Raw genomic sequence first — 12,493 nt, 5'->3', positions numbered from 1 at the left:
TACACTGTGACTGACCCAAACTTAAGGAAAGCTTTGACTCAGTGAGCTTAGCCTTGCTATTGAGAAAGGCCGCCGTCGGCAGACCAGGCCCTCAAGAGAAGACAGACTATGTGCACACTGCCCACAAAATGAGGTGGAAACTGAGCTGCACTTTCTAACCAACTGCCAAATTTATGACCATATTAGAGACACATATTTCCCTCAGATTACACATATCCACGAAAAATGTGAAAACAAATCCATTTTGATAAACTCTCATATCTATTGGGTGAAATACCACAGTGTGCAATCACAGCAGAAATATTTGTGACCAGTGAAAAACAAACACCATTGTAAATTCAACCCATATTTATGTTTATTTATTTTCCCATTTGTACTTTAACTATTTGCACATCGTTACAGCACTGTACAGTCGTGGCCAAAAGTTTTGAGAATGACACAGATATTCATTTTAACAAAGTCTGCTGCCTCAGTTTGTATGATGACAATTTGCATATACTCCAGAATGTTATGAAGAGTGATCAGATGAATTGTAATTAATTGCAAAGTCCATGCATTTCAGCCCTGCCACAAAAGGACCAGCTGACATCATGTCAGTGATTCTCTCGTTAACACAGGTGTGAGTGTTGACGAGGACAAGGCTGGAGATCACTCTGTCATGCTGATTGAGTTCGAATAACAGACTGGAAGCTTCAAACGGAGGGTGGTGCTTGGAATCATTGTTCTTCCTCTGTCAACAATGGTTACCTGCAAGGAAACACGTGCCATCATTATTGCTTTGCGCAAAAAGGGCTTCACAGGCAAGGATATTGCTGCCAGTAAGATTGCACCTAAATCAACCATTTATCGGATCATCAAGAACTTCAAGGAGAGCGGTTCAATTGTTGTGAAGAAGGCTTCAGGGCGCCCAAGAAAGTCTAGCAAGCGCCAGGACCGTCTCCTAAAGTTGATTCAGCTGCGGGATCGGGGCACCACCAGTACAGAGCTTGCTCAGGAATGGCAGCAGGCAGGTGTGAGTGCATTTCTGCCGGCCTTCGGCCCGTTTTAGGTGCCCCTGGACGGCCTCCCAGGTCTCCCTCGAGTGTTTCACCCATTCCTCCACCACAGGAGCCTCGTTCTGGCCTGGATGCCATGGTACCAGGACCGGCTGATACCCCAACATGCACTGAAAGGGTGAAATGTTCGTTGAGGAGTGGCGGAGCGAGTTCTGGGCCATCTCTGCCCATGGAACGTACCTCGCCCACTCCCCTGGCCGGTCCTGGCAATACAACCGCAGAAACCTACCCACATCCTGGTTTACTCTCTCCACCTGCCCATTACTCTCGGGGTGAAAACCAGAGGTCAGGCTGACCAAGATCCCCAGACGCTCCATGAACGCCCTCCAAACCTGGGACGTGAACCGGGGACCCCGATCAGCACCTCGTAGTGCCGGAAGACGTGTGTAAACAGGGCCTCCGCAGTCTGTAGGGCCGTAGGGAGACCCGGCGCCACCAGACAAGAGGCCGGAAGTATGGGGGTGGGATCGATGGTCCGCTCCTCTGTATCATACAGACGGGACAGTGCGTCTGCCTTAGCGTTCTGGGAACCTGGTCTATACGATATCGTAAATCTGAATCTGGTGAAAAACATGGCCCACCTTGCCTGGCGAGGGTTCGGATGTACTCCAGATTACGGTGGTCATTCCATATGAGGAAAGGGTGTTGAGCCCCCTCAAGCCAATGTCTCCATACTTTCAGAGCCTTTACGACAGCCAGCAACTCCCGGTCCCCCACGTCATAGTTTTGCTCCGCCGGGCTGAGCTTCCTCGAAAAGAAAGCACAGGGGCGGAGCTTAAGTGGTGCGCCCGAGCGCTGTGAGAGCACGGCTCCAATCCCAGCCTCGGATGCGTCCACCTCCACCATGAATGCCAAAGAGGGATCCAGATGAGCCAACACGGGAGCCTCGGTAAACAGAGTCTTCATGCGACAAAAAGCTCTGTCCGCCTCGGGCCGACCCCCGCAGACGCACCGGCCCCCCTCTTCAGCAGTGAGGTAATGGGAGCAGCCACCTGCCCAAAACCCTGGATAAACCTCCGATAATAATTGGAAAACCCTAAAAACCGCTGCACCTCCTTTACCGTGGTGGGAGTCGGCCAATTACGCACAGCTGCAATGCGGTCATACTCTATTACCACCCCTGATGTGGAAATGCGATACCCCAGGAAGGAGACTGTTTGAAGAACACGCATTTCTCAGCCTTGACGTATAAGTCATGCTCCAACAGTCGCCCAAGTACTCTGCGCACCAGGGACACATGCGTGGCGCGTGTAGCGGAATATATCAGAATGTCATCGATATTAGCCACCACTCCCTGCCCGTGCAGGTCCCTGAGAATCTCGTCTACAAAGGATTGGATGACGGCTGGAGCATTCTTCAACCCATACGGCATGACGAGGTACTCATAATGGCCGGACATGGTACTAAATGCTGTCTTCCACTCATCTCCCTCCCGGATACGTACCAAGTTATACGCGCTCCTGAGATCTAGTTTTGTGAAGAAGCGTGCTCCGTGAAATGTCTCACGTAGCGATGAGAGGTAGCGGGTAACTGTACCCCACCGTAATCTAATTTAGACCTCTATAGTCAATGCACGGACACAGACCTCCCTCCTTCTTCTGCACAAAAAAGAAACTCGAGGAGGCGGGTGACGTGGAGGGCCGAATGTACCCCTGCCTCAGAGATTCAGAGACATATGTTTCCATAGCCAACGTCTCTTCCTGTGACAGGGGATACACGTGACTCCTGGGAAGTGCGGCATTTACCTGGAGGTTTTATCGCACAATCCCCTCGTCGATGAGGTGGTAATTGGGTCGCCCTCTTTTTACAGAAGGCGATAGCCAAATCGGCATATTCGGGGGGAATGCGCACAGTGGAGATTTGGTCTGGATTCTCCACCGTCGTTGCACCGATGGAAACTGCCACACACCTACCTGACCACCCCTTTAGAGCCCTCTGTTGCCACGAAATAGTGGGGTTGTGAAAGGCCAACCAGGGAATCCCCAGCACCACCGGAAACGCAGGAGAATCAATGAGGAAGAAACGAATTCTCTCCTCATGACCCCCCTGCGTAACCATGTCCAGTGGAGCCGTGGACTCCCTGACCACCCCTGACCCTAATGGTTGACTATCTAGGTAGTGCACCTGAAAGGGTTTGTCCATCTGAACCTGGGGAATCCCTAACCTATGCGAGAAACCTCGGTCCATGAAATTCCCTGCTGCGCCTGAATCTACTAGCGCCTTATGCTGGGAATGGGGGAAAAACTCAGGGAAAGAAATTAACACATTCATGTGACCAACAGGGGACTCTGGGTGAGCTTGGTGCTGACTCACCTGGGATGTCCAAACAGTGCTCGGCCTGCCGTCTCGACTCCCAGACAAGCTCCTCCAGCACCGGTCGGCAGTGTGCCCTCTCCGACCACATCCAGTGCAGGAGGAGACTCCTCCTCCGATCGCCCTCGCTGCAGCACCTCCTAACTCCATGGGGGTTGGAGCAGAGGCTCTGGGGGGTGGAACCAACAGGACCGGATCCGGACGCCCGCGCGTAGCCAGCAAGTTATCCAACCTTATGGACATGTCCACTAGCTGGTCCAGGGTGAGGGTAGCGTCTCTGCATGCTAGCTCCCTGAGGACGTCCTCACGTAAGCTGCACCTATAGTGGTCAATCAGGGCCCTGTCGTTCCACCCCGCGCCGGCGGCCAAGGTCCTGAACTCCAGAGCGAAGTCTTGGGCGCTCCTCGTCTCCTGCTGTAGATGGAACAGACGCTCACCCGCCGCTCGCCCCTCAGGGGGATGGTCGAACACGGCCCGGAAGTGGCGGGTGAACTCTGGGTAGTGGTCCCTAGCCGAGTCTGGTCCATCCCAGACCACGTTGGCCCACTCCAGAGCTTTGCCTGACAGGCAGGAGACAAGGGCGTTCACGCTCTCACCTCCCGAAGGAGCCGGGTGAACGGTTGCCAGGTAAAGCTCCAGCTGGAGCAGGAAACCCTTGCACCCGGCAGCCGTCCCATCGTATTCCCTCGGGAGCGCGAGCCGAATACCGCTGGGGCCGGATGGCGCACGAGAAGGTGGTGGTGCCGGTTGGAGTGTGGCTAGTGCAGGGGTAGGCAGGCCACCCCTCTCCCATCTCTCCATCGTCGCCATCACTTGATCCATGGCGGTCCCGAGACGGTGGAGAACGCTGGTGTGGTGTTGCACGCGCTCCTCCATGGAAGTGGAGAGCGCGTCAGCTCCTGCTGACTCCATAGTTGTGGTGTGGGATTCTGTTACGATGCCTCCTAGTAGGAGAGAGGTGCAGGAATCAGGAGCAGGGGAGCAAGGAAGTTCCAGTGGCACAAACGTTTATTAATGTAATCCCGACTCAACAACAACATAGGGGAAAACACGCACAAAACAAAGTTGCCACACACAGGGAAACTCATTACACACACGGAGGACAAACCTCGACTCCTAAACAAAATCTCGAAACGGTAACACTACCGAATGAAACAAAAACCCTGTGGTGCAGACACGGACCCCTAACGTAGTACAGATACAAACAATCCCGCACAAAGACTAGCAGGCAGCGGGGTGTAAATAAACCCACAGAAATCAACTAAATGAACACAGGTGTGATAAAAGAGACAGACACAAATGAAAAGGAAAAATGGATCGGTGGCAGCTAGTAGGCCGGCGACGACGACTGCCGAGCACCGCCGAACAGGGAGAGGAGCCACCTTCGGTGGAAGTCGTGACAATTGACTCTGCATCAACTTCATGTAATTCATGTAATTTGACACTTATGAAATGCTTGTAATTATACTTCAGTATTCCATATTAACATCTGACAAAGATATCTAAAGACACTGAAGCAGCAGACTTTTTGAAAATTAATATTTGTGTCATTCTCAAACGTTTTGGCCACGACTGTATATAGACAAAATATGACATTTGAAATGTCTTTATTCTTTTGGAACTTCTGTAAGTGTAATGGTTATTGTTAATTTTTATTGTTTATTTCACTTTTGTTTATTATCTATTTCACTTGCTTTGGCAATGTTAACATACTGTATGTTTCCCATGCCAATAAAGTCCCTTGAATTGAAATTTAATTGAAATGATAGAATGTAAAATTTGTGGATGTGCGTGTGTGTGTGTGAGTGTGTGTGTCTTACACTGAGTCTTACCCTGAATATTTTCCCCTCTGTGTGTGTGTGTGTGTGTAGGTTTAAGAATGGTCAGGGCAGTGGTCTAGACGGTGGCCAATACCGAGCCTACATCAACGGGAGCCTAGAGATCAAGCGTGCGCGGGTTGAGGACCAGGGGACATACACCTGTCTGGCCAGGAACATCCTGGGCAAGGAGGAGAACCAGGTCCGACTGGAGGTCAAAGGTTAGAGAGCAACCAATCTCATCACAACACGACTTCATGCTTCTGTTTTTCTGTTTCCTTCTCAGACCAAATAGCCCCTGTGTTGTTGCCAAACATTTCCTCGTGCCTTATCAACTTATGTTGTTTTGGATTGGACCACATCTCCTTTCTCAGAGCAGATGACGTTACTTAGAGATTCATATTAGACAATCATATTCTGTAGTCTCTTTATTATACTCATTCATCCCATGTGGCCTTAATGTCATCTCATATCATGAGAAAAACCACTCTTAATCTAATTGGTTGAGCTCCAGCTGTTCAGGAATTCCATATAAGGCATTTGGCTTCCCTATCTATCCCCCTCATGTCTGTCCTGCGTCTGTCCTGCGTCTGTCCTGCGTGTGTCCTGCGTCTGTCCTGCGTCTGTCCTGCGTCTGTCCTGCGTGTGTCCTGCGTCTGTCCTGCGTCTGTCCTGCGTGTCTGTCCTGTGTGTCTGTCCTGTGTGTCTGTCCTGCGTGTCTGTCCTGCGTGTCTGTCCTGCGTGTCTGTCCCGTGTGTGTATGTGTCCTGTTGTATCCTGTGTGTGTGGTCTTCACGGTTCGTTTCAGAACCGACCCGTATCGTCAGGGCTCCAGAGCACCAGTCAGCAATTAGAGGCACCATGGCTCGTTTTGACTGCCGGGTCAAATCAGACCTCACCCTGCCCATCACTGTTACCTGGCTGAAGGATGACAAGCCCCTCTCTCTGGGATGGAGGTGAAAGACTCCCCAAAACACAAACAACTCAACAACAGTTTTCTCTTCCATCAGCCTATAAAGGCTCAAACTGTAACTTGATTGAGTCCTGTGTCCATGGGATGAAATGCACAAACAATGCATGTACAAAAACACTCAAAAACAGTGGTGTTGAAAGAGCATAGCTATAGTTGACGTGTAATAACATGTAATAGTGATGTTCTGTAATGTCATGATTTAGTGATGTAATAACACGTTTCCTCCCATGACTGGTCTGTAGGTTGAAGAAGGACGAGGATTCCCTGTCCATCCCTGATGTCCACGAGCAGGATGAGGGAACATACACTTGTACCGTTAAATCAGAGATCGACCAAGACACTGCCTCAGCACGCCTTACTGTGTTAGGTACACACACACACACACACACACACACACACACACACACACACACACACACAAACACAAACAAACAAACAAACAAACAAACAAACAAACAAACACACACACACACACACTCTGGCTCACACACACATACACACACACACACACTCTGGCTCACACACACACACACACATAGACACACTCTGGTTCACACACACAAACACACACTCAACTCAGACCTTTTTGCTATTACACATACTCACATATGTAGACACATTGTTGTCCCCAACGATGAAATCGGGGAGGGGACTGTGGATCTTAGTCACACGCGATATCTCAGACAGCACTGTCCCGATTTAGATGAAACTTGGGTGAAGGATGCGTCTTGCCCTAGAGATTCTGCATTTACAAAATGCCACTGATTGGCCCAAGGTGGGAGCTATAGTAATGAACTGAAACGTGTTAGTCACACGCAATATCTCACTTGGCCCAAGGGGGTCGCTGCATCATTTGTGGGGGATGACATGTTTACTGTGAATTACAGGTAAGTTGTTTAAGGCTGATATGTAGTATGTCACCAGCTTGCATGGTCATGTCTTTCCTGGGCCACACACAGTATATGTCTTTGTTTGTTCTTCAGTGATGTAGTATGCTGGGTAATGAAGGATTTGGGGGTCATTGTAGAGGAGACATCGAACAGAGAACCAGAACGTATCTATACAGATTGTTAATTCACTGTGAGTTTAGAGTGACGAACTTCACAGAGACTGAATACAAATATGAAACCATCAATACTATGTAGACACAAAACAAGAGTGATTCAGAAAAAGAAGGTGCTATTTCTGGGTTAGTCTTAGCTCTTTCTGGGAATCACACACATCACACACACACACACTGGTGTTAGTAGCGATCAATAGGTCAGTCAGTCTCTCTGAGTGCAGAACCATCCAGTGTTCTCCTTCTTGGCATGTCTGTCTGTCTGTCTGTCTGTCTGTCTGTCTGTCTGTCTGTCTGTCTGTCTGTCTGTCTGTCTGTCTGTCTGTCTGTCTGTCTGTCTGTCGTTGTGCTCTTTTGTCAGAATGTTCTCTTTCTATCCTCTTATCTCTCTCTGTCTCTCTTCCTCTCTTCCTCTCCTGTGGCTAACCTTCTGTAGTGTCTTTTAACGCTTTGTCTTTCTCTTTCTCTCTCAGCCTCTCCGATTCCCACTCTTGTTTTCCCTCCTCCACTTGCTGTCTCTCACTTTTCTTCCCCTCTTCTCTGTCTCCCCCTCTCTCTCACCTGTCTCCCCCGCCATCTCCCCTGTCTCCCTCTCCCTTGTCTCTGTCTCCCCCTGTCTCCCTCTCCCCTGTCTCCCCCACCGTCTCCCTCTCCCCTGTCTCCCCCGCCGTCTCCCTCTCCCCTGTCTCCCCCGCCGTCTCCCTCTCCCCTGTCTCCCCCACCATCTCCCCTGTCTCCCTCTCCCTTGTCTCTGTCTCCCCCTGTCTCCCTCTCCCCTGTCTCCCCCTCCCTCGCCCTCCTCTCTGTCTGTCTGTCTCTCCCTGGGTGTTAACAGAATACTTTTTCAGCTCAGGTACTGACCACTCAGGTACTGACCACTCAGGTACTGACCACTCAGGTGTAGGTAACGGGAATTGCACAGCACATCTGTTTGTCTATCTGTCTTACTCCTCTCCGACTCTCACTCCATTTTTGAGCAATGGTGACCAGCTTAAATTAGTGACCATGTCATCTTTGCATTTCCGTATTACTTTGCCTGGTGGACATATCATGGGTTTCTTCTCCCCCCTACTGATGACAGTAGTACAGACCCAGGCACTTTCTATCCTCAAAAAGGGCTGGATTAATTTTATGCTGTAGGAAACAAACAAAACAAATTAGGGGGTAACTTTGAACTTTGTTCGAAGAGAACTCACGGTTTTACCCATGACAGACCCATGGGTAAAACCGTGAGTTCTCTTCGAACAGTTAAAGCGATTCGAAATTTCAATCAGTAGATCTATTTAATAGAACAATTAGTAAGCAGCCATAAGGGTTGACATTGTCATCTAAATAAATGAACAATTCATCTTGACAGAGAGCTTTGTACTGTGATCAGACAAAGTTCTCTGTACTGGACTGAACTGCTCTCTAACAAACACTGGCTTCCCCTCTGTCCTCCGGCTGTCTGTCCGTCCGTCCGTCCGTGTGTCTGTCCGTCCGTCCGTCTGTCCGTCTGTCTGTGATGTCTCTCTATCTGTCACTATATCTGTTGGTGTATCTGTGCGTCGCTGTGTGCTTTCAGGGATTGAACAAGGGTCCTATTTGATCTTGATCATAGAACCTACAGTATGTGGTCAGTTATAACACTCTAATGTACACTGAAAAGGTAAAGGAATGAGTTTTGAAGTAACTAATGTCACAGTCTCTGCTTCAACCTTCAGTATTTTCAGTCACTTGTATATAGCAAAGTTGAACATGAATTGGAAATGTATTTCTATCCTAGTTGTGTGTGGTCCTGATGTACTGTAAATCCATGTCAGGAACCCCTGTAGTGTAGTCAGTGTCAACTTCCTGCTCTTTCTGAGGTTTGAACTTTGAACCCAATCCCTGATGGCACACTTTTCAATTTCAATCATGACATAATTTCCTGTCCGTCACAAGCCTTGGATCTTGTGTACTGACTAAGCCGATGGAGTCGGCCCATATTGACGTGGATGCACTGTGGGGTGTGGGAGAGTCTTGCTTTCATTTTTAAGTGGAGACGTGAGTACTTTTATGGGGTGGGGTGAGGGGGGGATTTAAGCTTATACTGCTCTTCCTGGAATTAATCTCCATCATCAAACGTTCTCTGCTTCTCATTCACTGGCTTGCTCGCTCACCGCTGCTTGCGCTTCAGTTTCCAAAGTGTCATGCTTCCATCTTATCCGTGTGTATTTATTTCTGTGCTGGTGAGCGTTGCCAGCCCCTACTCTTCCTGGTCTCTGTGACGGGGGGGTCACAGGTAAGATATTGGGGTTCAACACCTCTGAAAGGCAATGTCTCTGGTCTGCCTTTTGACTGACACAGCCTGGGATTGGCACAGATTTTAGATTTGACATGGCTTGCGGCCAATGTGATCTCTGGCTGGCTGTTGAGTGTTACCTGGGCAACAAGGGTTCTTGAGCACCTGCCTGTACTGATGCCTTATTTTACTCTTCTTCCTCTTCTTCTCTCATGGCTGGCTCTCTCTAGCATGCTGCTTGTCATGGCTGTCCTGGGGGAGTTTGGAACTATGCATGGGGGAGGGAAGAGGGAGGGATGCAGTTCATCTGCTCTCTAGTGGGATCCTCCAAATGGAGATGTTCATCCACTACAAGGTAAAAAGAAGCGTAACAAGAAGGTCCTACATAGGTCCCCCCTCTATGTTCACTGTAGATACTGTGATGATGATGTTCAAAATGGCTTCCAAAGAAAACAAGGCTCCTTTGTAATAACAGTAGGGTATCTAAATATGGATTTCCCATAACTTCCTGTTAATTCTAGAAGAAAATCCACACACCATAGAGCTGCTCTGTTTGTTGGTATGGGCCAGGATGGAGGTGAGGAGTTTCATAGCATCAGTTGGCCACATGGGGGCACTGATATTCCACTTTAAGACCCTCATCATGGGTTGTGTGATGAGTAAATTATTTATGAATACCTAGTCCCAGATAAATCCTTACTGTTGTATTTACCCACATAATAAAACATGTATTTTATTATTAACTTTTAATGCTAAAAAGGACAATTATCTATAAAAAGGTATATTTCTGTTGACCTCTTGGTTAATTGGACTGTTGCCTTTTCCTTATTTCTGCACCAGTCAACAGTGCTGGTTCTGGGGAATTCCATATCACCTTTCTGCTCATTGTTTCATTGACTTTCTCTCTGTGTCTCTATTGGTGTGTGTGATTACCTGTGATTTCCTGCTTTTGTCTTTAACCCTGTGCTCTCTTCCCCCTGCCCTGTAGTCGAGCCTACAGACGTCTCCGTGTCTACAACTGTCCCTCCTCCTCCTCCTCCCACTACTTCCGCTGCTACTACAACCATTAGTAGTACTACTACTACTACTACTACTGCTACTACTACTACTACTACTCCACCTGCTACCACAACTGCTTCTACTACTGCTACCACTCCTGTGTTGGTCACCAGCACCAAACAAGCAGATACAAATGTGTTGGGTACATACAGTAGGCTTACCTGTTGTTTACTTTTAGTTCAGTCATTTTCCATGGCAGTATAGATAAAATAGATTGACAATGGATGCCACCTTTAAAGAGACATTTTAAAGGTGTGTTGTGTTATTTGTATATCTTCCCCAAGATTCAAGTGATAAATTAAGATGCTTTAATTTGAAGCATTTTGATTGGATACTCTCTCCTGACCAGGAAGGAAGCATTTGGAGGAACTGGCTGCATTCCAATACCACTTCATTACCTTGTCATATCTCCTTGGAGATAGGTTACAGGAAATTAAGTCACTTTAAAGTATTGGAAAGTAACCATTAACTCAACGCTGTTCGGTCAGGCTGTGAGAATCCAACGTATAAATATGAACAGTTAGAGGATGTTTGTGGGCCGTTAACTCTGTTCAATGCCGTGTTCCTATTAAGGGGATACCTGGACTACTGGGCACCTCCATTACAAATCAGGACACCCCTAGAAGTGTTAAGGCATTAACTGTGGAGTGGATACCACCAGAAGTGTTAAGACATCAACATTGACACTCCTTAAACGTGTTCAAATATAACACTGGTCCAATCTACTGTTTATAGGTCAACCCGAAATCTAACCCTAACCCTAGAACCATTGTGTGATTGCAACCCTGCGTGTGTGGCTGTTGTAACACGCCCTTCTCTGCTCCACCTTGCCCTTGACCCCGCCCTGACCCCGCCCTGCCCTCTAGTAGGCATGGCTCCTGGGAGGGTGATCAGGAACCTGACGGTGAAGCCTAACAGTAACTACGCTAACGTCAGCTGGAACCACAACTTCCCGGCCGGCAGCAGCGAGTTCCAGCTAGAGTTCACACTGGACAGTAAGATCCACACCCAGTTTGTGTCAGAGCTTAGGCTGGACAATAAGAAAAGACCCAGAGTTGTGTCAGCTCTTAGACTGGACAATAAGAAAATACCCAGAGTTTGTGTCAGAGCTTCTGGATGGTAAGAAAATAACCAGAGTTTGTGCCATTGCAACAGTCAAACTAAATCAAGCCCAGCTCAAGTACTTGAAAGGATTTTACATATGTATTTAACCCAAGTCAATCGTATCAAAACTACAGTTCAAAACCCATCCTAGGCAGAAATGTCAATAGTGAAGTCAGTTTTCAGACAGTCTATCTCTGCAGAGATACTGGGCTTTCTGAAAGGAACTGTGAGGCATTCCTGAGGCAGAGACATACACCAAACTGACTTTATTAAAGAAATTCAGTCCAATTCATGACAGCCCTTCGCTCTAGTAGAGAAATGAGGCTTTTATTTGGAAGTGAGTCATGCAACATTCTCATTTCTATTCATAAAACTCCCAGGGAATTTCTGAGGGGAAACTCAACTCTCATTTCATTTTGCTTCAGCAGAGCTGAGTTCAATTGCCTATATAAGTCAGATTATGATCTGTATAGCTGTAGATAAAGTGAAATATATAATATATTCTGTGGCATTACCATTTAAATAATGACTGTGTTATTTTATAGCACCCCCAGTTTTTATTGTACTTTGATTGGAGGTTTTGAGTTTTTGTTTTCTTAAAAAATCCCTTTGTTGAATTTGCCTTTCATTGTGCCCGTGTTCATTTTCTTTCTCCGGTTCAAACAGAAGTTCCTTTCAGAAAGTATTTTGTGAGGCTGAGGGAGAAATTAAGAGAGATCTTAGTCAGTACTTTGAAAGAGGAAATAGTGAAAGGAGAGAGCTAGAGAGAGAGAAACCCAGGGATGGGGTGATGTTCTCACACAACTATGAAGAACTTGTCCTTATAACTGTACATTATTTATAAGTTCT

The 12,493-nt window shown here is 47.7% G+C and overlaps 1 protein-coding gene across 6 annotated transcripts in view; it reads left to right on the top strand.

The window, feature by feature from the left end:
* The window catches only part of LOC106583506 (neurofascin), a 161,214-nt gene that overhangs the window by 129,622 nt on the left and 19,099 nt on the right, over positions 1-12,493 (top strand). For 3 of the 6 annotated variants that reach the window (XM_082967617.1, XM_045705761.2, XM_082967616.1), the window contains 5 exons: positions 5,240-5,406; positions 5,994-6,141; positions 6,401-6,525; positions 10,470-10,682; positions 11,407-11,535. In XM_082967617.1, coding sequence (XP_082823743.1) covers positions 5,240-5,406; positions 5,994-6,141; positions 6,401-6,525; positions 10,470-10,682; positions 11,407-11,535 — 782 coding nt within the window. The remainder of the gene's footprint in view (positions 1-5,239; positions 5,407-5,993; positions 6,142-6,400; positions 6,526-10,469; positions 10,683-11,406; positions 11,536-12,493) is intronic. The other 3 variants (XM_082967620.1, XM_082967619.1, XM_082967618.1) reach the window with 2 other exon arrangements.

This window comes from Salmo salar, chromosome 22, assembly GCF_965601325.2.
Source record: "Salmo salar chromosome 22, fSalSal1, whole genome shotgun sequence".
Classification (NCBI taxonomy): Eukaryota; Metazoa; Chordata; class Actinopteri; order Salmoniformes; family Salmonidae; genus Salmo; species Salmo salar.
Note: the sequence above shows the minus strand (reverse complement) of the source record. Positions and strands in the feature narration are given on the sequence as shown.